We start from the raw sequence: 22,500 nt of genomic DNA on the forward strand, positions 1-22,500 counted from the left end.
GATAGGATGGCCGTCTGACTAAAGACTACAGGATAGGATGGCCGTCTGACTAAAGACTACAGGATAGGATGGCCGTCTGACTAAAGACTACAGGATAGGATGGCCGTCTGACTAAAGACTACAGGATAGGATGGCCGTCTGACTAAAGACTACAGGATAGGATGGCCGTCTGACTAAAGACTACAGGATAGGATGGCCGTCTGACTAAAGACTACAGAGAACTGTGTGTGAGGCAACTGGTTATGAATGTCAGAGCTCTGTGATAGACAGCATCCAACACATGAAGAGTTAGAAACTTCCATCCCAATTCCCATGGAAAATCAATCAATCAATCAATCAATCAATCATTCTTACCTGACGATCTCCAGAACTTTCTTTAACAGAGCTGCCAATTTAGAAACCTGTAGAGAGAAAAAAAATAATTTATATGTTGGATTTAAGATTCAACCTCGGCCAAGGAGCTTATGTTTCTTATTGTGTGTATGTGTGTGTGTGTGTGTTTCAGAGTGTGTGTGTTTCAGTGTGTGTGTGTGTGTGTGTGTGTCTGTGTGTCCGTGTGTGTATATGTCTCTGTGTGTGTTTCAGAGTGTGTGTGTGTATGTGTGTGTGGTTCCATGTGTGTATATGTCTCTGTGTATGTGTTTCAGAGTGTGTGTATATGTCTGTGTGTGTTTCAGAGTGTGTGTGTGTGTATGTGTGTGTGTGTGTGTGTGTGTGTGTGTGTGTCTGTGTGTGTGTGTGTATATGTCTCTGTGTGTGTGTGTGTGTTTCAGAGTGTGTGTGTGTGTATGTGTGTGTGTGTGTGTGTGTGTGTGTGTGTGTCCTACGTTACTCTCCACTCCGCTGTAGTCCATGGGCGGGTAGAGGCAGAGAGCGAGATCATCAACACTGAGAAGACAGCAAGAGGCAGAGATCTGTTTTCATGAAGGTAAGTTTTAGTCAAAAATGATATTCTATTTTAATTTTTTTTTTTTTTTAATAACAGTTTATTGAGCAAAAGCTGGGCGAAAAGGTAGAGTAAGTGTTTGATGTGTTACAGTCGAGCTGCATTCAGCAATCAAACAGCAGGAACTATCTGTATGAAAAACATAAAAACATTCAAACTGCTGCTGTGCAAACAGAGAAAAACATGTTTATAATACGTATGTATTATATATAAACATATGTTTTCATGCCTAAAAGTCTCCAGTTGAAGGTGTGTTTACAGAGCTTTAGTGCACAAAGACTTGGCTATTACACATTTTCAAGTTGAAGTTTACATTTTGTGTTTGGTAAGCAGACACCACAAAACCAAATACTTTTATTCTAATAATTGTGGTAATTTAATGTTGCATTTCAGTGAAGTTTACGTCTTTTCGGTCTTAATAGCCTAGAAATCTAGACCACCCTAGAGGCAGCAAATGTAATTTGCAGCCAGGGTCGTCTAGCAACTCTCCGTTGGCTTGGGAGTCGGTAGAGTCTGTGGGCGGGCCAATCACATCGTGTATAGTCAGTGGGCGGGGCTTATGGCTGCTGCTGTTGGTGAACAGCGGTCTTTGGAGTCGGCTTTGGCCACGACTCTGGAAGACTTGGAGTTCAGCTTTTCTTTGAGAAAAGAACAAAGAACGGCCCTGAAGTCATTCTTAAAAAAGGAAGATGTGTTCAGAGTTTAAAGTTGAATCTATCAAGCTCTGCTCTGATTGGTTGGAGAGCTATCCTATTGGTGCAGAGGGAATTTGAAAGACAACCGTTTATCCCGCCCCTCGGATTGAGCCCAGCCAATGGGGAGTTCCCAGACCCAACATCTGGATGTGGGTCAGACCCAGACCCAGCATCTGGATGTGGGTCAGACCCAGACCCAGCATCTGGATGTGGGGCTGGCTGGTCAGGCTAGCCAAGTTTACGTCTTTTCGGTCCAATTTCTATTAGGGAAGTACAGGTCTAAAATAACGTTTGTCACTGTGATCACATGATAATCTGACCGTGCGTGCTCCTACCCAGGACTGATTTCCTTGGTGATGTCAGCCAGGTCGTCGAGCTGAGCCAGGTGCTGAGACGTGGTGACGTCACCGTTGGCTTTGACGGCCGACGTCAGCTTCCTGAGGCACGCCGCCGATGCTTTCATCAGCCCCTGGCATGGACCAATAATGCGGCGGTCATTCTCCGACCAATAGGTGTCCTGGTTGCCTCGAGGCTCCTGGTCATCATCGAGGACGTCAACGAACGGGTCCTGGGCCTCCGATAACGCCTGAGGGGGGGTGCAATAGTCAAGTATCCATAGCAATAAATTACAGCTGTATTATTGTAAACATTAGTGATAGCTGATGACTAACAATCAATTCCAATATTGATTAAAGGCTGGTAAAATCATGTGTGTGTGTGTGTGTGTGTGTGTGTGTGTGTGTGTGTGTGAGTGAGAGAGAGAGAGAGAGAGAGAGAGAGAGAGAGAGAGAGTGTGTGTGTGTGCATGTGTGTGTGAGTGTGTGTGTGTGTGTGAGAGAGAGAGCGAGACAGAGTGTGTGTGTGTGTGTGTGTGTGTGTGAGTGAGTGAGTGAGTGAGTGAGTGACTGTGTGTGTGTGTGTGCACCTGTTCAATTTCCTCTATGGCGTCTTTTACAACTCCGACCTGATTGGACAGAACTATCAACACTGCAGCCTTATTATCTGTGGAACACACACACACGCTTTTCCATCAATTAACTAATTAAAATCTTGTAATTAAAACTCCAAGACAAAACAGAAACAAGATAAAATAAAACGCAAAATATACTCACAACACATTTCTTTTAAAATCATATTCATAATCCTTACTTAAAGGAGATACAGCCCCAAATTTATCACACTCCTTAATAATGTGGACAATCTCACTGCTGGTTTTAATTTTTTTTTAAAGTAGAAAGAAAGAAACAGAGATGTGTAGAGGGAGCTTCAGTCCATCAGCACCTGCAGGATGCTCTACTTCTACACCTTCTACTGCTTCTATAACTTAAATATGATGCTGGGGCAGGGTGGGGCAGCATTTGATTGGATCTGACTCCAGTATCACATCTGGATCTTCACACATTTTTCCATTTAAAAGATCCGGGCAGGTCTACTGACCTTGTGGCAACTGGGCAAAGTGGTCGCAGGTTGACCACACACTTCCTGTTGATGTCAACTGATCCTGGGACAGACTACAGGTGAGCAGAGGAAGAGGAAGTCAGATTGAAAGAAAACAGCAAGAAAGAAGAAAGAAACATACCTGTTAACATAGGGCTGTGCAATTAATTGAATTTCAATTTTGGCTCCCAACGATCACCAAAATAGTAAAATCGAGAAAAAAACGCTTATTTTGCCATATTCTGTTTTGCATACCACTCTTATTTAGGCAGACGGAGGGCAGCCACAGCAGCGTTTGGTGAGCAGAATGGGCCAAACCAACTCCTAACGTTAGCTAACCGTGCGGTCCCTCTGCCTCTGCCCCCCCCCCGCTGTAGTAGGAGCTGTATTCACTTGCTGTTTACAACTTTATCCAGCGTAGTGGGGGAGCATACCGCTCAAAACCAACATGAAAAAACATAGTAATGTTCCCTCAGCATTTGGTTTGGTTGTTAAACTGTGTGTAAAATGAGCAGCAACGTTAAATCATCTGTTTCACGTAACGTTATTCTAAGGTACCGTCTATGTGCTGGATTTTTCCTTAGGTTAGCTAGCAAATAAGCCCACTGCCGGCGACATTATTGTTCATATATTGGCATAATGTTTAGTAATGACAGTAGTAGTGGTCATAGTGAGTGAAAATGTGATGTGAGATGCACATTGTGTTATGTATCTATGTAATTGTTCATTAGCTGTGTAACGTTGTAGCTGTGTTAATGTGTGATATCTGTAAAGCTGAACCCACTCAACGGTAGTAAGACTGATTTTATCCCGATCCAAAGACTCTTTCTGTGAGATGAAGGACACTAACATTATACCCTGGACACCATCCATTATATCCAAAGGTTAACGAGTAATCGTGTTAAATAATCGTGATTTCAGTATTGACCAAAATAATCATGATTACGCCTGTGTGTGTTTCCGTCTTTTTTTACATTTCGTTGTACTGTGGCTATCGATTCAAACTAATTATGATGATATGTTTGTGTGTGCATGTAGGTTGATTTTATTGAAACATGTAACATTTTCTTGAGCAACATGACATCATGACTTCGCCCACTTTCTAAAGCCAAGTGGCGTGTTATCTGTACACATTTTGAGCGCCGTATACAGCGGACGGGTTGGGTTTAGGAAAAGAAGAAAGCGACGGTTGGGTCCTGTGTTGTCTGTTTGTAACTATGATATCTTACACCAACTCTGTGTTTGTGTGTGCGTGTACCTCTGTAGCGGGGAGCTCAGTATGACCTCCGCCAGCTGTAGGACTCCCTCCAGAACCTCGACCGTGGCGTCTCTGACCTGTCGCCGCAGACTGACGCCTGAGACACGGGGGGTGGGGGGGGCGAAGCAACAAACTGAAGTCAAGATGCTGACAAAGATTATCATCCCCTTCATACAGTATCCATTACTAATGAATCCCATACAGCAGACTTAAGAAGCTTTTGGGCAACATGCTCTCCATTACACAACATCAAGTGTAGAGTTTCACTGAAGTGAAACGTGATCTCATAATTCAACACATAATCAGCCAAAGTCTGCATATTTATTTCAGGGGACGCATTTTTTCAAATAAGCCGCACTTTCGCCGCATAAATTGCCGATTTCCGCACAAAATATGCATCATTGCATATTGCATGATTTCATAATCCCTGCATTTTCATTGCAAAAAAGTCACATATTTTAGCAGAAAGTTGAAAAATGTTGCGTTTACTTCACACAAGAGCAGCCGTTTTCCCCTGTTGCCATGGGAACGTTATGAAGTGACGTAATTACGCGACGTGAACATCATCGAAAAGCTGCAAACCCCGCGATGAAGCCACGATGAAACCAGTTTTTGCAAGTTCCCGCAATTTCATCGCATAAAATTGCATAAATATCCCGCATATTCCATCACATTTTTTAAGAAAATGTGCCGCATAATCAAGGATTTTAGCCCAAAACAATCACAAAAAAAATCTGCATTTTTCTGGAAGGACCGGGAAATGCTTATCGGTATGAATCAAAGTGTCTTCAGATGTTGGATGCTGTGTATGATGGAGCTTTAAGGATTATTTCAAATTGCAGACCCCTCACTCATCACTGTACACTTTCCTCCACAGTGAATTTGCCCTCTCTGTCAAATCGCCGGCTCACTCACCTCTATATATTCATATACAAAGGCATTTTAGGCAGGCTCCCATGTTACATATCTGAATTTCTTTCTTTTACACAGAGTACTCATGGTTTACGGTCCCAGAACACTATCTCAGTGAATGTACCTCAAGCCCGGACAGAGTAGTTTAAAAAGGCTTTCATGTTTGCTGCTCCTTCTACTGGGAATGACCTACAGAAACACCCAAACTACACGGTCTAATGTCCTTAAATGATTTTAAAAAAGGTTAAAACCATAGAACATGAGTCCATCCACACGTGCAAATATTTTAATTAATGGCACTTTTATTTAATTGAAATGCACTTGAGTTGTCTTTGTCTCTTTTGTGTGTTTGTTTTGTGATTGTAAATTGTTTTTTATGTAACTAATTTGTTCTGCTATCTTGGCCAGGTCTCTCTTGAAAAAGAGATTTTATATCTCTGAGACTAACCTGGTTAAATTTCGGTTAAATAAAATAAAAAATGAACAGAAGGAAACAGCTTCTGTCTTCTTTGATTGTTATCAGTACTGAACAATCTACCAAAACCCCGTTTCATTTTATCAAATCAGACTGGATGGAGGACATGTTTCAAAGACGGGCTACGGCAGCAGAATCTGAAGAAAAACATCAGCTAAATAATATATACTCACCTAAAGGATTATTAGGAACACCTGTTAAATGTAAAAATCCTTTAGGTGAGTGTATACCGGTGAATGAGAACAGAGGGAACTGACTACTTGACTAAAGCACAACCGACTAGCCATTTGCGTGACTGTTGTGGCCGTGACTGGTGGCTTTACCTTGGCTCTTAGGTAGCCAGTAATACACAGTGGACAGAGAGAGGACACTCTTCAGGGTGGACTCTGCTAACGTCTCTCCATCCTGCAGAGAGGAAGGAGAGAAGAGACAGAAAAACATTGAAATATGTTGGGAATTACAATAGAAAGTTTGTGCAACAATTCAAGAGCTTGGGAAATATAACAATTATTTCTTTAACAACTCATACATATCTATGAGCTTTGGCGTTTATATTTATTACATGTTTATATTTTGGGATTTGCACCTCATTGATACGTTTCCTACTTTGCACTGTTGCACAACAATATCCCTCCAGAAAAGAAACTAAAATGTAACCAGTGTGTCTAGATGCACCCAAGTCCCAAACGCTGGCCCTTAAACCTGCATTATCACATTCCTGTATCTAGCCATACATTACGTACAGAAATACCTGCATGTTCCCTCTATGATTGTATAGTTTTATATAACTTCAAGACAATATTTTCTACTAGACTTGCACTACCAACGCACAGCATATCAAGCATTATCTTAGTATGTAAAATTACTTCGTTGCTAAGTTATAGTTTTTGTATTTCTTGTCTATGAGTGCTCTCATGTTTTGTGATTGATGCCCTCTCGATATCCCTTCCCCAGAGCTTTAAACGTGTTGCTTTTATGAAGGTGTAACGGTGTGGCTCGTCATACAGTAACTGGTACAACATAAGCTCAGCAAGGCAAACAATATGATCCCGAAATTAATCTGACCTGCTGAGATGGCAGCGGGGGTTGGGAGAAGGCCAGGCTGAGTTTAGTGGCTTCCTGGGACACTGCCTTCACCGCCTGGTCTGAGAAACACAAGAGAAGTTACATCACATGACGAGGCACAGGATGAAGAGGATGAGGATGAGGATGATGATGATGATGATGATGATGGTGATGATGATGATGATGATGATGATGGGCGGTACTTACCCTCCTGTCATCCTCGGGTCAAATTTGACACATTTTTAAAAAAAAAACGTTTCTATATCAGAAATTTGGGTTTCTTTCAACCAAATTGTCAAAGAAACTACGGTGGATGTTTCCATACAACCGTTACTCTTCACAGGTCAAATAAATGATCTGTTCACTACTTTTATTGAATTTGGGTGTTTTCTTTTTGTTTTTTTAAATTGTATTGTATTTGAAGAAAACAAAATGACAAAAGAGTGTTGAAAAAAAAGTTTAAAAAATGTTGGAAAAAGCCTTAAAAACGTGAGAAAAAAATCGAATAAAAACATCAAAAAAATATACAAAAACTTCAAAAAAAATCTACAAAAACATCGGGAAAAGTGACAAGTGTCAAAATGTTTTCATTTAAAATTCTGACCCAGAAAAAACTCAAAGTTAGGTGGTCGACGGGAAGACAACACAAGGGTTAATATAATACATAATATCTGGAGTTGTTGGGACACAGCACCCTAAATAAATATAGGACACAGAAACAAGCGTGTTGTTTGTTACAATCTGTATGAATATGAATATATATATATATATATATATATATATGTGTATGTAGCAGCCGGTAGCAGCCGGTAGCAGAACAAGACATCCAGGGTAGCGAGATGGTTAATGTTGCTGATCATGGGACCTTGAATGTGAAGAAGGAGCAGGAGACAGATGATGGTCATAATAATATATACTCAACTCAAAGTGTCCCAAAAGTTGGAGAGGTTGAACGCTCCGTCTGACTCATTGGACTCTCCATCTGTGGTGGAAATGAGAACTGGGTTAGGATATCTTCCCTCTTCCAGAACAACAATACCATGCTGAGAGAAACCATGTACCAAACCCTTGCTTATTTAATAATAATAATAATAATAATAATAATAATAATAATAATAATAATGCATTTTATTTATAGAGCGCTACGTACAACACTCAAAGATACTTTACAGAGTTTTAATTCTAAATGTATGAAAAAATAACAAATTTACTTCTAAAATGACTTCTTGAAGCCGATGTAGGCCAATGTCTCCGAATTTTTATTAATAAAAAATGGCTATCGCTTAAAGGACAAATCTTAGAAAACTGGTCATGGTCATGACCAGTTGAACCACGAACGCCATGCAGCCAGTAACCAGTAACATGAACACGGCGTTCGTCTGGTCATGACTGTTTTCCCAAGATGGTCTTTCCTTCTTTTTTTAAGATTACTTTTTGGGCTTTTCCACCTTTAATTGACAGGACAGCTCGGTGAGAAAGGGGAGAGAGAGAGAGGGGGGGGAAGACATGCAGGAAATCATCACAGGTCCACAGGTTGGACAGATAGTCTAGCTAGCTGTCTGGATTTACCCTGCAGAGATCTGAGGAGCAGTTTACCATAGTCCTCACAAATCCACCAGAGGTTAGAACGCCAACACAGAGACAGAGGAAGGAGTCTGGACTTCTGGACTAAAATGAGGGATCCCATCCTGCGGCACCAGAACTATGCCCTAGATGAATCCTCGTCGTAAAATATGCAAGTGGCTGGTAGACTTCACTCACCAGCCAAAAAACAATGGTAATCTTTTGAGTGGCTGGTAATATTTACAGTCACTAGCCATTTGGCTGGTGGATGAAAAAGTTAATTCTGAACCCTGGTTCCACCACGTTAAGCTTGTTCACGTTACGTGTTTTAGAAAGACCCGACGGCTTGTCTTGCTCTCAAAATACACAAGAACTAGACATAGGCTAAACAAGGTCAGCATGAACAGCTGACTACTACTACTACTACAGATGTAAGTTTGCATATAAACAGTGTCTACATATACACATCCGCACATACACACGGATAAAAATATGAAAACATTCATAAGAGCCCCGGATGTTGCCTCAGCCAGGTTTAGATCTAGATAGCTGCTCCAGAGACTTCACGAGTACATTAACAATCTGCTAACAGTTTAGCAAACCAACAGGAAGGTAACACCGCAACGTCAACCTGTTAGAGGATGAAACAAGGCGGAATAACCGAGCCCAGCGCACATTAAAAAACACCATTTATATTTAACGTTAGTTACCGTGAAGCTGCGGTCAGCACCGTTTATATACTATCTATGGTCAGCACATGTAGTTTGACATACGCTAGCATGCGTGTTGACCTAACGTTATCTATTAGCGTTGCGTTATATCTAATGTGTGATATTTACCTCTGACTCGGTCTCTGATGCACTGGATGGAGTTCAGTAGATTTCGTAAAGGCACAGACACATCCCCACCACAGTTATCAGCACTCATGTCACCGACGTCTGTATTTTAACAGCTTGATGCATGCGTGTTGTTGAACAACAGAGAGCAGGATGTTGAGCCGGGGACAATTATTAAGGAGGCACCGACACTGCAGTCGGATCCTAAAAATGTTTTTAGGGACACCCAATGGGGACACCTTGTGGTGAAATCAGAGCAGAGACCATCTGTTCTGGTTGATATACTGTCTATGGTTATATATACAGTCTATGGTTATATATACAGTCTATGGTTATATACTGTCTATGGTTATATACAGTCTATGGTTATATACTGTCTATGGTTATATACAGTCTATGGTTATATATACAGTCTATGGTTATATACTGTCTATGGTTATATACAGTCTATGGTTATATATACAGTCTATGGTTATATATACAGTCTATGGTTATATACTGTCTATGGTTATATATACAGTCTATGGTTATATATACAGTCTATGGTTATATATACAGTCTATGGTTATATATACAGTCTATGGTTATATACTGTCTATGGTTATATACAGTCTATGGTTATATATACAGTCTATGGTTGATATACAGTCTATGGTTATATACTGTCTATGGTTATATACAGTCTATGGTTATATACAGTCTATGGTTATATACAGTCTATGGTTATATATACAGTCTATGGTTATATACTGTCTATGGTTATATACAGTCTATGGTTATATACAGTCTATGGTTATATACTGTCTATGGTTATATACAGTCTATGGTTATATATACAGTCTATGGTTATATATACAGTCTATGGTTATATACTGTCTATGGTTATATATACAGTCTATGGTTATATATACAGTCTATGGTTATATATACAGTCTATGGTTATATATACAGTCTATGGTTATATACTGTCTATGGTTATATACAGTCTATGGTTATATATACAGTCTATGGTTGATATACAGTCTATTGTTATATACTGTCTATGGTTATATACAGTCTATGGTTATATACAGTCTATGGTTATATATAGTCTATGGTTATATACTGTCTATGGTTATATACTGTCTATGGTTATATACAGTCTATGGTTATATACAGTCTATGGTTATATACTGTCTATGGTTATATACTGTCTATGGTTATATACAGTCTATGGTTATATACTGTCTATGGTTATATACAGTCTATGGTTATATACCGTCTATGGTTATATACAGTCTATGGTTATATACTGTCTATGGTTATATACAGTGTATGGTTATATACAGTGTATGGTTATATACTGTCTATGGTTATATATACAGTCTATGGTTATATATACAGTCTATGGTTATATACAGTCTATGGTTATATATACAGTCTATGGTTATATATACAGTCTATGGTTATATACAGTCTATGGTTATATACTGTCTATGGTTATATACAGTCTATGGTTATATATACAGTCTATGGTTATATACAGTCTATGGTTATATACTGTCTATGGTTATATATACAGTCTATGGTTATATATACAGTCTATGGTTATATATACAGTCTATGGTTATATACAGTCTATGGTTATATATACAGTCTATGGTTAAATATACAGTCTATGGTTATATACAGTCTATGGTTATATATACAGTCTATGGTTATATATACAGTCTATGGTTGATATACTGTCTATGGTTGATATACTGTCTATGGTTATATACAGTCTATGGTTATATACTATCTATGGTTATATACTGTCTATGGTTATATACTGTCTATGGTTATATATACAGTCTATGGTTATATATACAGTCTATGGTTATATACAGTCTATGGTTATATATACAGTCTATGGTTATATATACAGTCTATGGTTATATACAGTCTATGGTTATATACTGTCTATGGTTATATACAGTCTATGGTTATATACAGTCTATGGTTATATATACAGTCTATGGTTATATATACAGTCTATGGTTATATATACAGTCTATGGTTATATACTGTCTATGGTTATATACAGTCTATGGTTATATATACAGTCTATGGTTGATATACAGTCTATTGTTATATACTGTCTATGGTTATATACAGTCTATGGTTATATACAGTCTATGGTTATATACAGTCTATGGTTATATACAGTCTATGGTTATATACTGTCTATGGTTATATACTGTCTATGGTTATATACAGTCTATGGTTATATACTGTCTATGGTTATATACTGTCTATGGTTATATACTGTCTATGGTTATATACAGTCTATGGTTATATACTGTCTATGGTTATATACAGTCTATGGTTATATACAGTCTATGGTTATATACAGTCTATGGTTATATACTATCTATGGTTATATACAGTCTATGGTTATATACTATCTATGGTTATATACAGTCTATGGTTATATATACAGTCTATGGTTATATATACAGTCTATGGTTATATACAGTCTATGGTTATATATACAGTCTATGGTTATATATACAGTCTATGGTTATATACAGTCTATGGTTATATACTGTCTATGGTTATATACAGTCTATGGTTATATATACAGTCTATGGTTATATATACAGTCTATGGTTATATACTGTCTATGGTTATATATACAGTCTATGGTTATATACAGTCTATGGTTATATATACAGTCTATGGTTATATACAGTCTATGGTTATATACAGTCTATGGTTATATATACAGTCTATGGTTATATACAGTCTATGGTTATATATACAGTCTATGGTTATATATACAGTCTATGGTTGATATACTGTCTATGGTTGATATACTGTCTATGGTTATATACAGTCTATGGTTATATACAGTCTATGGTTATATACAGTCTATGTTATATACTGTCTATGGTTATATACGTCTATGGTTATATACAGTCTATGGTTATATACAGTCTATGGTTATATACGTCTATGGTTATACAGTCTATGGTTATATACAGTCTATGGTTATATACAGTCTATGGTTATATACTGTCTATGGTTATATACAGTCTATGGTTATATACAGTCTATGGTTATATACGTCTATGGTTATATACTGTCTATGGTTATATACAGTCTATGGTTATATACAGTCTATGGTTATATACAGTCTATGGTTATATACAGTCTATGGTTATATACAGTCTATGGTTATATACAGTCTATGGTTATATACTGTCTATGGTTATATACAGTCTATGGTTATATACAGTCTATGGTTATATACAGTCTATGGTTATATACTGTCTATGGTTATATACAGTCTATGGTTATATACTGTCTATGGTTATATACAGTCTATGGTTATATATACTGTCTATGGTTATATACAGTCTATGGTTATATACAGTCTATGGTTATATACAGTCTATGGTTATATACAGTCTATGGTTATATACAGTCTATGGTTATATACTGTCTATGGTTATATACTGTCTATGGTTATATACAGTCTATGGTTATATACAGTCTATGGTTATATACAGTCTATGGTTATATACGTCTATGGTTATATACAGTCTATGGTTATATACAGTCTATGGTTATATACAGTCTATGGTTATATACAGTCTATGGTTATATACTGTCTATGGTTATATACTGTCTATGGTTATATACAGTCTATGGTTATATACAGTCTATGGTTATATACAGTCTATGGTTATATACTGTCTATGGTTATATACTGTCTATGGTTATATACAGTCTATGGTTATATACAGTCTATGGTTATATACAGTCTATGGTTATATATACAGTCTATGGTTATATATACAGTCTATGGTTATATACTGTCTATGGTTATATATACAGTCTATGGTTATATATACAGTCTATGGTTATATATACAGTCTATTGTTATATATACAGTCTATGGTTATATACAGTCTATGGTTATATATACAGTCTATGGTTATATATACAGTCTATTGTTATATATACAGTCTATGGTTAAATATACAGTCTATGGTTATATACAGTCTATGGTTATATATACAGTCTATGGTTATATATACAGTCTATGGTTGATATACTGTCTATGGTTGATATACTGTCTATGGTTATATACAGTCTATGGTTATATACAGTCTATGTTATATACTGTCTATGGTTATATACTGTCTATGGTTATATACAGTCTATGGTTATATACAGTCTATGTTATATACAGTCTATGGTTATATACTGTCTATGGTTATATACAGTCTATGGTTATATACAGTCTATGGTTATATACTGTCTATGGTTATATACTGTCTATGGTTATATACAGTGTATGGTTATATACTGTCTATGGTTATATACTGTCTATGGTTATATACAGTCTATGGTTATATACCGTCTATGGTTATATACAGTCTATGGTTATATACCGTCTATGGTTATACAGTCTATGGTTATATACTGTCTATGGTTATATACAGTCTATGGTTATATACCGTCTATGGTTATATACAGTCTATGGTTATATACAGTCTATGGTTATATACCGTCTATGGTTATATACAGTCTATGGTTATATACAGTCTATGGTTATATACAGTCTATGGTTATATACAGTCTATGGTTATATACCGTCTATGGTTATATACAGTCTATGGTTATATACTGTCTATGGTTATATACAGTGTATGGTTATATACTGTCTATGGTTATATACAGTGTATGGTTATATACTGTCTATGGTTATATACTGTCTATGGTTATATACTGTCTATGGTTATATACAGTCTATGGTTATATACTGTCTATGGTTATATACAGTCTATGGTTATATACAGTCTATGGTTATATACTGTCTATGGTTATATACTGTGTATGGTTATATACTGTCTATGGTTATATACAGTCTATGGTTATATACTGTCTATGGTTATATACAGTGTATGGTTATATACTGTCTATGGTTATATACAGTCTATGGTTATATACATTCTATGGTTATATACTGTCTATGGTTATTATAACCTCATACTAAATGACTAACTGTCTCCAGATGTAGCTGATCTTATTTACCCACAATTCTCCTTGTGCTGGGAACATGTAGTTGTTGGTTTCATTAACTATGACACATATCATATATCACCTCTCAGTTTAATTTAATCAGCCTGAGTTTGATGTTGACCACATTTTACGTCAAAATTCTAGATTAAAACCCCTAACTTCATAGAGGTCACATTACACACATCACATTAAACAATATATATATATATATATATATATATATATATATATATCCTCCTGCTGTAAGAACACACACACACACACACACACACACACACACACACACACACACACACACACACACACACACACACACACACTGTACTTTTCAAATGCTTTATGTAAATTAAGTTGTTTTCTTTCTTGTTATTATTATTTTATTTTTGGAGTACTTGAGCTGTTTGTATTGTATACACTTATGGCTGAATTCAATAAAAAATAAAATAATAATAAAATAAAAAAGCAGAGACCAACTCCCTTTACTTTAAAAAAAAAAATTTTGATATTGAGAACGAGCTAGCATGCTAACGGTTAGCCCCCTAGGCCCCTCGTCTCAGCTAGTGACGTCACAAGCAGTGCAGATTTTGACCAGCTCACCCAGAGACTGAAGGCAGGACACATTCAGAAACCTATTCCATTCACACAGCAGAGTTTGTCCAAATGTAGTGCACATATATATGTTAAGGTAACCAGATTTCTGAGACAAAATCCGGGGACATTTTCAGCTCAGAAGCATAAATACCTTCAAAAAGGTCATGTTTTTATCTTTGTAAAACTTAAAACGGGGACACTGCCCCAGGGGGGGTCCATGGGCATGCTCCCCTGTAAGAAAATTTTGTCTATTTTAACATTTAAATGCATCAATCTGGTGCACTTTGAAAAGAAATTCAGAGGTTAGACTTGATTATTCTTATCTATGGATGGAAATATTTGTGCTGTAGCCTGAACTATTTTGCACTTCAGAATTTTAACCATGCACACACAGGTTGAATAGATTTTTTCTTCATATTTTTGCATTAATGTTACTAGGAAGCATACCAGTAGAAATATATATTCATATTTGTAAGTGGGATTTAAATATATATATATATATAGTAAGTGGGATTGTCTGGAATCTGGCAATATAATAAACATTATGATGGAATACATTGGCTAACAGAAATGTCTTTGCTGACATAAATAGTTTACATGAGAATACATTATAATTTTGGCCCTTTGTCTGAGTCTCTGTCTGTCAGAGGGAGAGCAGGAGACGGTTGTGAAGAAGTTGGTCATTTCATGGCACAGATTAACACTTTTGCATGCACTATATCTGTGTCATGTTCTCATTAGGGACTGAGCCCCCTAAAGGTCTGATCCTAGAGTCGCCCTTGCTGCTACTTCATACTTGTACTCCACTACACCTCAGAGGGAAATGTTGTCATGGTTACTGCACTACATTTATCTGACAGCTTTTGCTTTATTGCTTCACGCTGGGCTTGTTTCTGCAACAGCTCATTGAGTATCGGAGACAATTAAAACTATTGAGGAAATATTTTCCTTTGACATTGGTCCAGTATTAAACGAGATCACTGCAGTCGGCAGCGGCGAAACAAGCTACAATGTAAGTTAATAGGACGTCAACTGTCCAGCTTGTTTTTACGTTCATAAAAGTGCTCGTTTTGCCACTGACAGGCTCAGATTAATATTCTAAGTGTCTGACAACATTATGGAAAGTATTTCTAAGGAGGTCGACCTTTCTGTTAAAGAGTAAGATCCTTTTTTAAATATAAAAAGTCTGCGAAATTGCGTTCACTAAACCCACCAGACTCCATGTAAATTAACAGTAATTTTAGCATCGTAAAATAGGCATTCTAGAACATCTCTGAGCTCTGAGCAGTGCTTGCTCTGACTGTCTTGAGCCTGTGCATGTAGGGTGCACGACTATTTCATTCCAATTTCAGGTCTGTCAGTCACAGTGAAAACTGCGGACATTTCCGGGGACATCTCCAGCCGGGGACAGGTCACCGAAACCGGGGACTGTCCCCGGAAACTGGGGACGTCTGGTCACCCTAATATACGTAGTTGTGTTTCATTATGCAAAAAAAAAAAAGGTCAAGCATTCATTAAAACATGTAAGTGCTTAGTTGAATGCTGGTTTAGCTGCTTTAGTTAAAATCCCCAAAGTGAGGGCACTAATTTGGCTGCTTGGTGAAGAGGAAGGCTCCGGCCCCGATTCCCATCAGGCACAAAACAAGGCTCACACCGAAGAATCCAGCTGCAGGACTCACACTGCTCTGCCTCTCCTTCAGCTCTGTGGATGGAAGAACAAACTAAATGTAAGTGTTCAAACATGCAGCAGGCAAAATACATTTTTATAAAATATGTATTAAATTCAACTGGCACAAGCTTTTGTCCAAAGCGACTTACAGTAAGTGCATTAATCCTCCATATGTTGGGTAGAAGTGCATCCCTCCCAAACAACCTGAACATGTGTTCAGTGCTACAGTAGCCTAAAAGTGTGCTGTTTTTTGGGGGGATTAGATCACAGCATCATTGAGACGGTCCTCCCAAGTAAACAACGACATCACTCATTTCAGCAAATACCCCCCAAAATAATTCTACTTGAACCTAATCATGTCAAAGAGAGTCATTTTGATTAAAGTACTCATATTATGCTTTTTGGCTTTTCCCATTTCCTTTATTGTGTTATATATCTTTTTTGTGCATGTTATAGGTTTACAAAGTGAAAAAGCCCAAAGTCCCCCCCAAAGGGACTTACCATCTCCAACAGAAAACACTGTTCACAAACTGCTCCAAACAGCTCTATTGTAGTCCAGCCTTTACTTCAGAGACAGACGTGGTCACTTTGGAACACACGTTATAATGCTCGCCTAGCTGCTAGCATGGCACGCCCTCATACTCTGCTTCTGACTGGCTAGTAGTCCTTACCTAGGTACTGTCAGGGCCCTCATACTCTGCTTCTGACTGGCTAGTAGTCCTTACCTAGGTACTGTCAGAGCACGCCCTCATACTCTGCTTCTGACTGGCTAGTAGTCCTTACCTAGGTACTGTCAGAGCACGCCCTCATACTCTGCTTCTGACTGGCTAGTAGTCCTTACCTAGGTACTGTCAGGGCACGCCCTCATACTCTGCTTCTGACTGGCTAGTAGTCCTTACCCAGGTACTGCTCATGTGCGACTCCCAACAAAGATGCAACAGAAGTGAGAGGTCTCACTCTGTAGCTAAAACAGAGAGCTCAACACACAGGGTGAAAAGAGGAGCTGCAGCAATGTGCAACAAAAATATGGTGTTTTTTGAAAATTAAACCACATAAGCCTATTCTGATATAACCTCTAAATACAATTATGAACCTGAAAATTAACATAATATGAGCACTTTAAGAAGTTTGACAGCATGCCCCCTTAATAATAACAGTTACCAGTTATAACAGGGATCTCAACGACAGACACAACTCTTGGTCCTACCCCAGCTCCTGGCGAGAGGCCGATGTAAAGATGGATGCTCCACCGAACAGGAGTGAACGTCTCCCTCCCGAGGAGTAAAACTCAGTGTTGAAATTCTGTGGAACGTCCCGTCACCGTTGTGGCGGTAACGCAGGTTGGATACCCCTTCTGTGACCTCCACCCCATTCTTTGTCCATGTGAAGTTGATGGAGGGGGGGTAGAAGTGATTGGCCAAACAGAAGAGCGTGTTCACCACACCATCCTCCCCCTCATACCGGCTATATATGGAGATGTCTGGAGCGTCTGGTCAAACAGAAACAGAAACAGAATTATAACGGCAATGCTTAGTAACACCACCAGGTGGCGCCTTCCTTTGTTACTATGGTGATGTACTAGAGTGAAGACGTGCGGCTGCAGTCTTCTCTCCTTCATGGTTGATTTTGTAGAATTAAAGTATCAGTGTAGAACAGGGGTGTCAAACTCAGTTTCCCAGAGGGCCACATTGGAAATGAGAATCACATCCAGGGCCAGACATATAGAGTTTATTAACATGCTTTTATTTAATTGAAAAAGTCAAATATCCTTATGATTGCATGTCTCATAGTCTTCTCACTTACAATTGACAGTCGACATAAAGCCCTAAAAAAGTCAGCAAAGAAGTTTGGTAGCCATTATAGAAAAAAAGCGCAAAAACATCACAGAAAGCGCCAAAATTGTTGACTTTGAAAAAGCAAGAAAAAAAAAAGTAGGTGGGCTGAAATATTACCATATTTATGTGGTATAGAATCTCCATTCAGTTGTCTGTCAACTGTTTAAGCTAACCGGCTAGCTGCTAGCTCGCTCCACCTACACCATTCACGTTACAAAGTGACTGAGGATACTTTTTCCGGGTGTGATTCCCGACATTATCACAGTAATTTAAAATTGAATTTCATTATTGAAATTATTTCGTCAAAAAAAAGTTGGATAAACTCAGTACCTTGCCGAATGGGAGCACCAGGATCCGCTTTTCTTGCTTTACTTAAAACACTGTGACAGTGAGCAATGCTAGCTTTGGCTAATGCATAAGCCTCTTTCTTCAAGCGTGGAACAGACTGTGGCAGGTGAGGTATCGCAAACACCACTTCATCCTTGCTGAAGTCAGCATATGCGGCCACCTCATCATCAACAAGGACATCCACCCGCACCTCGCCGTATTCATAGCACCCGTAGATGTAGTGGAAGTCATGGATGGACGCTAAAAAGCAGGAGATGAAACAGCATCACAAGATGGAGGCAGTTATAATAGTAATAAACATACGTTGATTTTCATATCCAGTCCTTCCAGAAAAATGTGGAGTTTTTTTGTGATTGTTGCTTGATTATGCGGCACGTTTTCTTAATGCGATGGAATATGCGGGAACTTGCAAAAACTGCGGTTTCATCGTGTCTTCATCGCGGAGTTTGCAGCTTTTCGATGATTTCACGTCGCGTAATTACATCACTTCATAACGTTCCCATGGCAACAGGGGAAAACGGCTGCTCTTGTGTGAAGTAAAAACAACATTTTTCAACTTCCTGCTAAGATATATGGGACTTTTTTGCAACAAAAATGCGGGGATTATGAAATCATGCAAGCCCGGCATATTTTGCGCAGAAATCTGCAATTTATGTGGCGAAAGTGCGGCGTATTTGAAAAAATGCGGCCCCCGAAATAAATATGCAGACTTTGGCTGATTATGCATTGAGTTATGAGATTGCATAATCACGTTTTTCTGGAGAGACTGACTATTGTTCTTACATTCATTGAAACCAACGGCCTGGAGGGGGAGGTAAAACATTTGGTATTTACATCAATAATGTTACATGATACATAACAATCTTTGGCAAATTCCCTTTCTTGTTGAGAGATAGATGAGAGGATGAATATCAATCTTGTGTCAGCATTTCATGTAGCTAGAGCCGGTTAGCTTCACTTAGCACAAAGTCTGAAGCCAGTAGGAGAACGTCTCCATGGCTCTGTCCCCTACCTGCACCTCTACAGCTCACTAATCAACACGCTTCATATCTCCTATGTTTGACCTGTACAAAAACCCAAGAGTGAAAACAACAATTTCACAATTTCTGAGGTGTTATGTGTCGGACTCCAGAAAGATATTGTGCATGGCCGAGAAATAGTTCACATTACCTTATGTGAAATCACAACATTCAACATGACATCATGACTTCACGTAAACATACGCGCCACTTTCCTAAAGCCACGTGGCGTGTTATCTGTACGCATTTTGAGCTATCAGCGTGTATGTCTACGCTGTATACAGCGGACGGCAGTCTGCAACGTCACAGCGTAAACATACACGCCACTTTCCTAAAGCCACGAAGCGTGTTAATCGTGAGGCTACGGTTGGGTTTAGGAAAAGAAGAACCGGTTGGGATTTTCCCCCTTTCATACTACTCTCTACAGCGTCAATTCACACACAATCGCAAGGTAATGTAAGTCAATGGAGGCCAAATGGTGTTGATAAACACGCTCAAAAGCGGGTATGCGTCTTGATAACACGCCAATAATGGCATATTAATTGCCGTGTCATACATACACCACTTCTTGAGATCAGTCTGCACCATTCAATTAAACAAACAAGCTAAAACATGAATTAGTGAGCTTTAGAAGTGCTGTTGGGACAGAATCAGGCTAGCTGTTTCCTTTTGTTTCCAGTCTTTATGCCAATGTTTCATACCAGATGTTGTAACAGCGGTGATGTTGTGTATAGTTTAGGGTCCTCGCCACCACCAGACTAATCAGCATTGCAGATTGAACATAGCTGGACTTGAATGGCCTTCTTTTGACTGAAAGTACTGCCAAACTACACTTTTTCTGCTCACGAATTCCATTTTCACTTTCTCACAGCCTACTGCATTGAACGGTCCACCTACGTAAACACCTTCCCGTAATCAACGGCGCCGTCATTACGGCGACCAGCGTAGCACGCGTAGTGCAAGCGTAGGGTTCGGTTCGGTGGGAAAAAATTCTAAGGTTCGGCAGAAACCGAACCTCGTCAAAAAGCCCAATATTCAGCCGAGTCCGAACCCTGGATTCGGTGCATCCCTGGTCTGCAGTAATGTTGCACAAAACCACATTTATAGTTAAATGCAAAGTTCCCTTAAGTCAGTGGTTCCCAACCTTTTTGGCTGGTGACCCTTTAAAAAGGCTGTGTCTAAAGTAAACGTTGAATATGTCTACAATTTATGAGACGTTTATCCCAATTTGTTGCTTTAAACCTCTTAGGTTGTTTCACTTTAGAGGTACAGAGAGGTAAACTTAATATTTCACAAAAACAATGCAAGCATGTTGCAATAGGCTATGCATCTTTAAGACACATGGCACACACATAGCCAATTATTTAACTTTTACAATAAATCTAAAGGGATGGCTGACAAAAATATAAATGGGGTTAGACATTTTCAAAAGATCTCATCTTGCTTCCCCAAAAATGTCAGACTACACCCTTCTGCAGAAAAAATACATGATTACAATTTTATACTTTCACTTTACACTTGCTGAGTTACTCACAAAAAGCCAAAAGTTGCAGTTCATGTCTTACTTGCTGCAGAAGCATAAACAGCTCCAGAGAAAACGATCAGTATGATCCCAGACAGCGTCATCTCAAATCCAAACCTGTTGACTGGGTTCAGACAATAAATCGGCTAAAGAAGGAACTTCAGACAGCTTAAAGAGCTTTAAGCAGCCAATCAGATATCATTACATCACTGTTGCTGGGTAGAATATTTTATAGCTCGGACGCCTCAACCAGGAAGTTGTCGTTTGTAGCAGTCTTGAGAGGAAAAATACAGATAAGAAGCAGAAGTAGACAGCTTTTAGGAAACGTTTAAATTTTACTAAAGGACTTTATCCATGCTGCATGTCTTTCTGTGTGCACAAAGGCAGATATGTCGTTCTTGTTACCATTTATTGTGGAATTGTCAGCTTATTATTCCGTTTAATTGTCACAAAAATGAAGAAAAGAAAATTGTGGAATGTGTGATTGAAAGATTTTTAATGCGACACTTCCAACAGTCATGAGTCAAACATATTATATTATCATACATATATATAATACATATATTATATGTTTATTTTAAATGTATTTGATTTGTTGTTTTTTGTCACCCACTATGTTTGGTAATTAAAGACGCTCTTTTTGGACTGCAGATCTCGCTCTGCTTCACTGCTCTGGTTGAACTCATTTATTTAAAGTTGAATTATGGGTAGTGCAGCTGTTTCCTGTTGGTTGTTGTGCCAATCATTTCATGGTGGTAGTGTGTTGTGTTTTGGGGGTTTCACACTGGAAATTCTGGAGACTTCAGACCCCAAAAATAAAACAAAATACTGTAAATTAAAAGTAAGCCTCCAACAAAAATACATTTGCTTTTACTCAAATCAACATGACTTAAAGGTCCACAATAGGCTTGACTTGTCTTTTCAGTGGACCAGTTACATTTACTCTCAGGTGTGTACACTCGCAGGTAACATCATGGCTGCATTGAAATCTTCAAATTCTCATTCTTAGGTGTTCTTGGTATTATCAGATCTCGGTTTTGTGAGGATCTACAATCTGGGTCATTGTCCAAAATTAGTAGTAGTTGCTCTTTTATTACAAGCAGTAGCAATAGCTGTAACAGTATTATTTTGTTAGTGTTTATGTCTAAAACATTGTTAAGTGCAGTACACCCACAGACCATTAGGGGGCGAAGGCCACCTATAGTTTCTGCACTATGTTGTCTTTCAATGGATACTGATGTAGACACATCTGGGGCTGATGATGTAGTCAAAGTCAC

General features: G+C 38.4%; 2 protein-coding genes across 4 annotated transcripts in view; both read right to left on the reverse strand.

Annotated features, from left to right (window-relative positions):
• Positions 1 to 9,370, reverse strand: part of ccndbp1 (cyclin D-type binding-protein 1) — a 10,992-nt gene extending 1,622 nt beyond the window's left edge. The window contains exons 1-10 of the mRNA XM_036002364.1: positions 9,191 to 9,370; positions 7,711 to 7,770; positions 6,789 to 6,868; positions 6,047 to 6,128; positions 4,337 to 4,433; positions 3,079 to 3,152; positions 2,567 to 2,643; positions 1,977 to 2,227; positions 828 to 888; positions 355 to 401 (exon numbers count right to left, since the gene is read on the reverse strand). Coding sequence (XP_035858257.1) covers positions 355 to 401; positions 828 to 888; positions 1,977 to 2,227; positions 2,567 to 2,643; positions 3,079 to 3,152; positions 4,337 to 4,433; positions 6,047 to 6,128; positions 6,789 to 6,868; positions 7,711 to 7,770; positions 9,191 to 9,278 — 917 coding nt within the window. The 5' untranslated portion in view covers positions 9,279 to 9,370. The remainder of the gene's footprint in view (positions 1 to 354; positions 402 to 827; positions 889 to 1,976; positions 2,228 to 2,566; positions 2,644 to 3,078; positions 3,153 to 4,336; positions 4,434 to 6,046; positions 6,129 to 6,788; positions 6,869 to 7,710; positions 7,771 to 9,190) is intronic.
• Positions 1 to 21,376, reverse strand: part of LOC116055529 (rano class II histocompatibility antigen, B alpha chain-like) — a 22,498-nt gene extending 1,122 nt beyond the window's left edge. Inside the window, exons 1-4 of one of the 3 annotated variants that reach the window (XR_004897662.1) lie at positions 21,267 to 21,376; positions 18,665 to 18,922; positions 17,707 to 17,988; positions 16,329 to 16,532 (exon numbers count right to left, since the gene is read on the reverse strand). Coding sequence is in view for 2 of the 3 variants with exons in the window: in XM_031307532.2 (XP_031163392.1) it covers positions 16,414 to 16,532; positions 17,707 to 17,988; positions 18,665 to 18,922; positions 21,267 to 21,327 (720 nt within the window). In the remaining variant the exon portion in view is untranslated. Of the gene's footprint in view, positions 1 to 16,299; positions 16,533 to 17,706; positions 17,989 to 18,664; positions 18,923 to 21,235 lie in introns of those variants that run through there. The other 2 variants (XM_031307532.2, XM_031307534.2) reach the window with 2 other exon arrangements.
• Positions 21,377 to 22,500: the final 1,124 nt, after the last annotated feature.

The sequence above is a fragment of the Sander lucioperca genome, chromosome 6, assembly GCF_008315115.2.
Source record: "Sander lucioperca isolate FBNREF2018 chromosome 6, SLUC_FBN_1.2, whole genome shotgun sequence".
Classification (NCBI taxonomy): Eukaryota; Metazoa; Chordata; class Actinopteri; order Perciformes; family Percidae; genus Sander; species Sander lucioperca.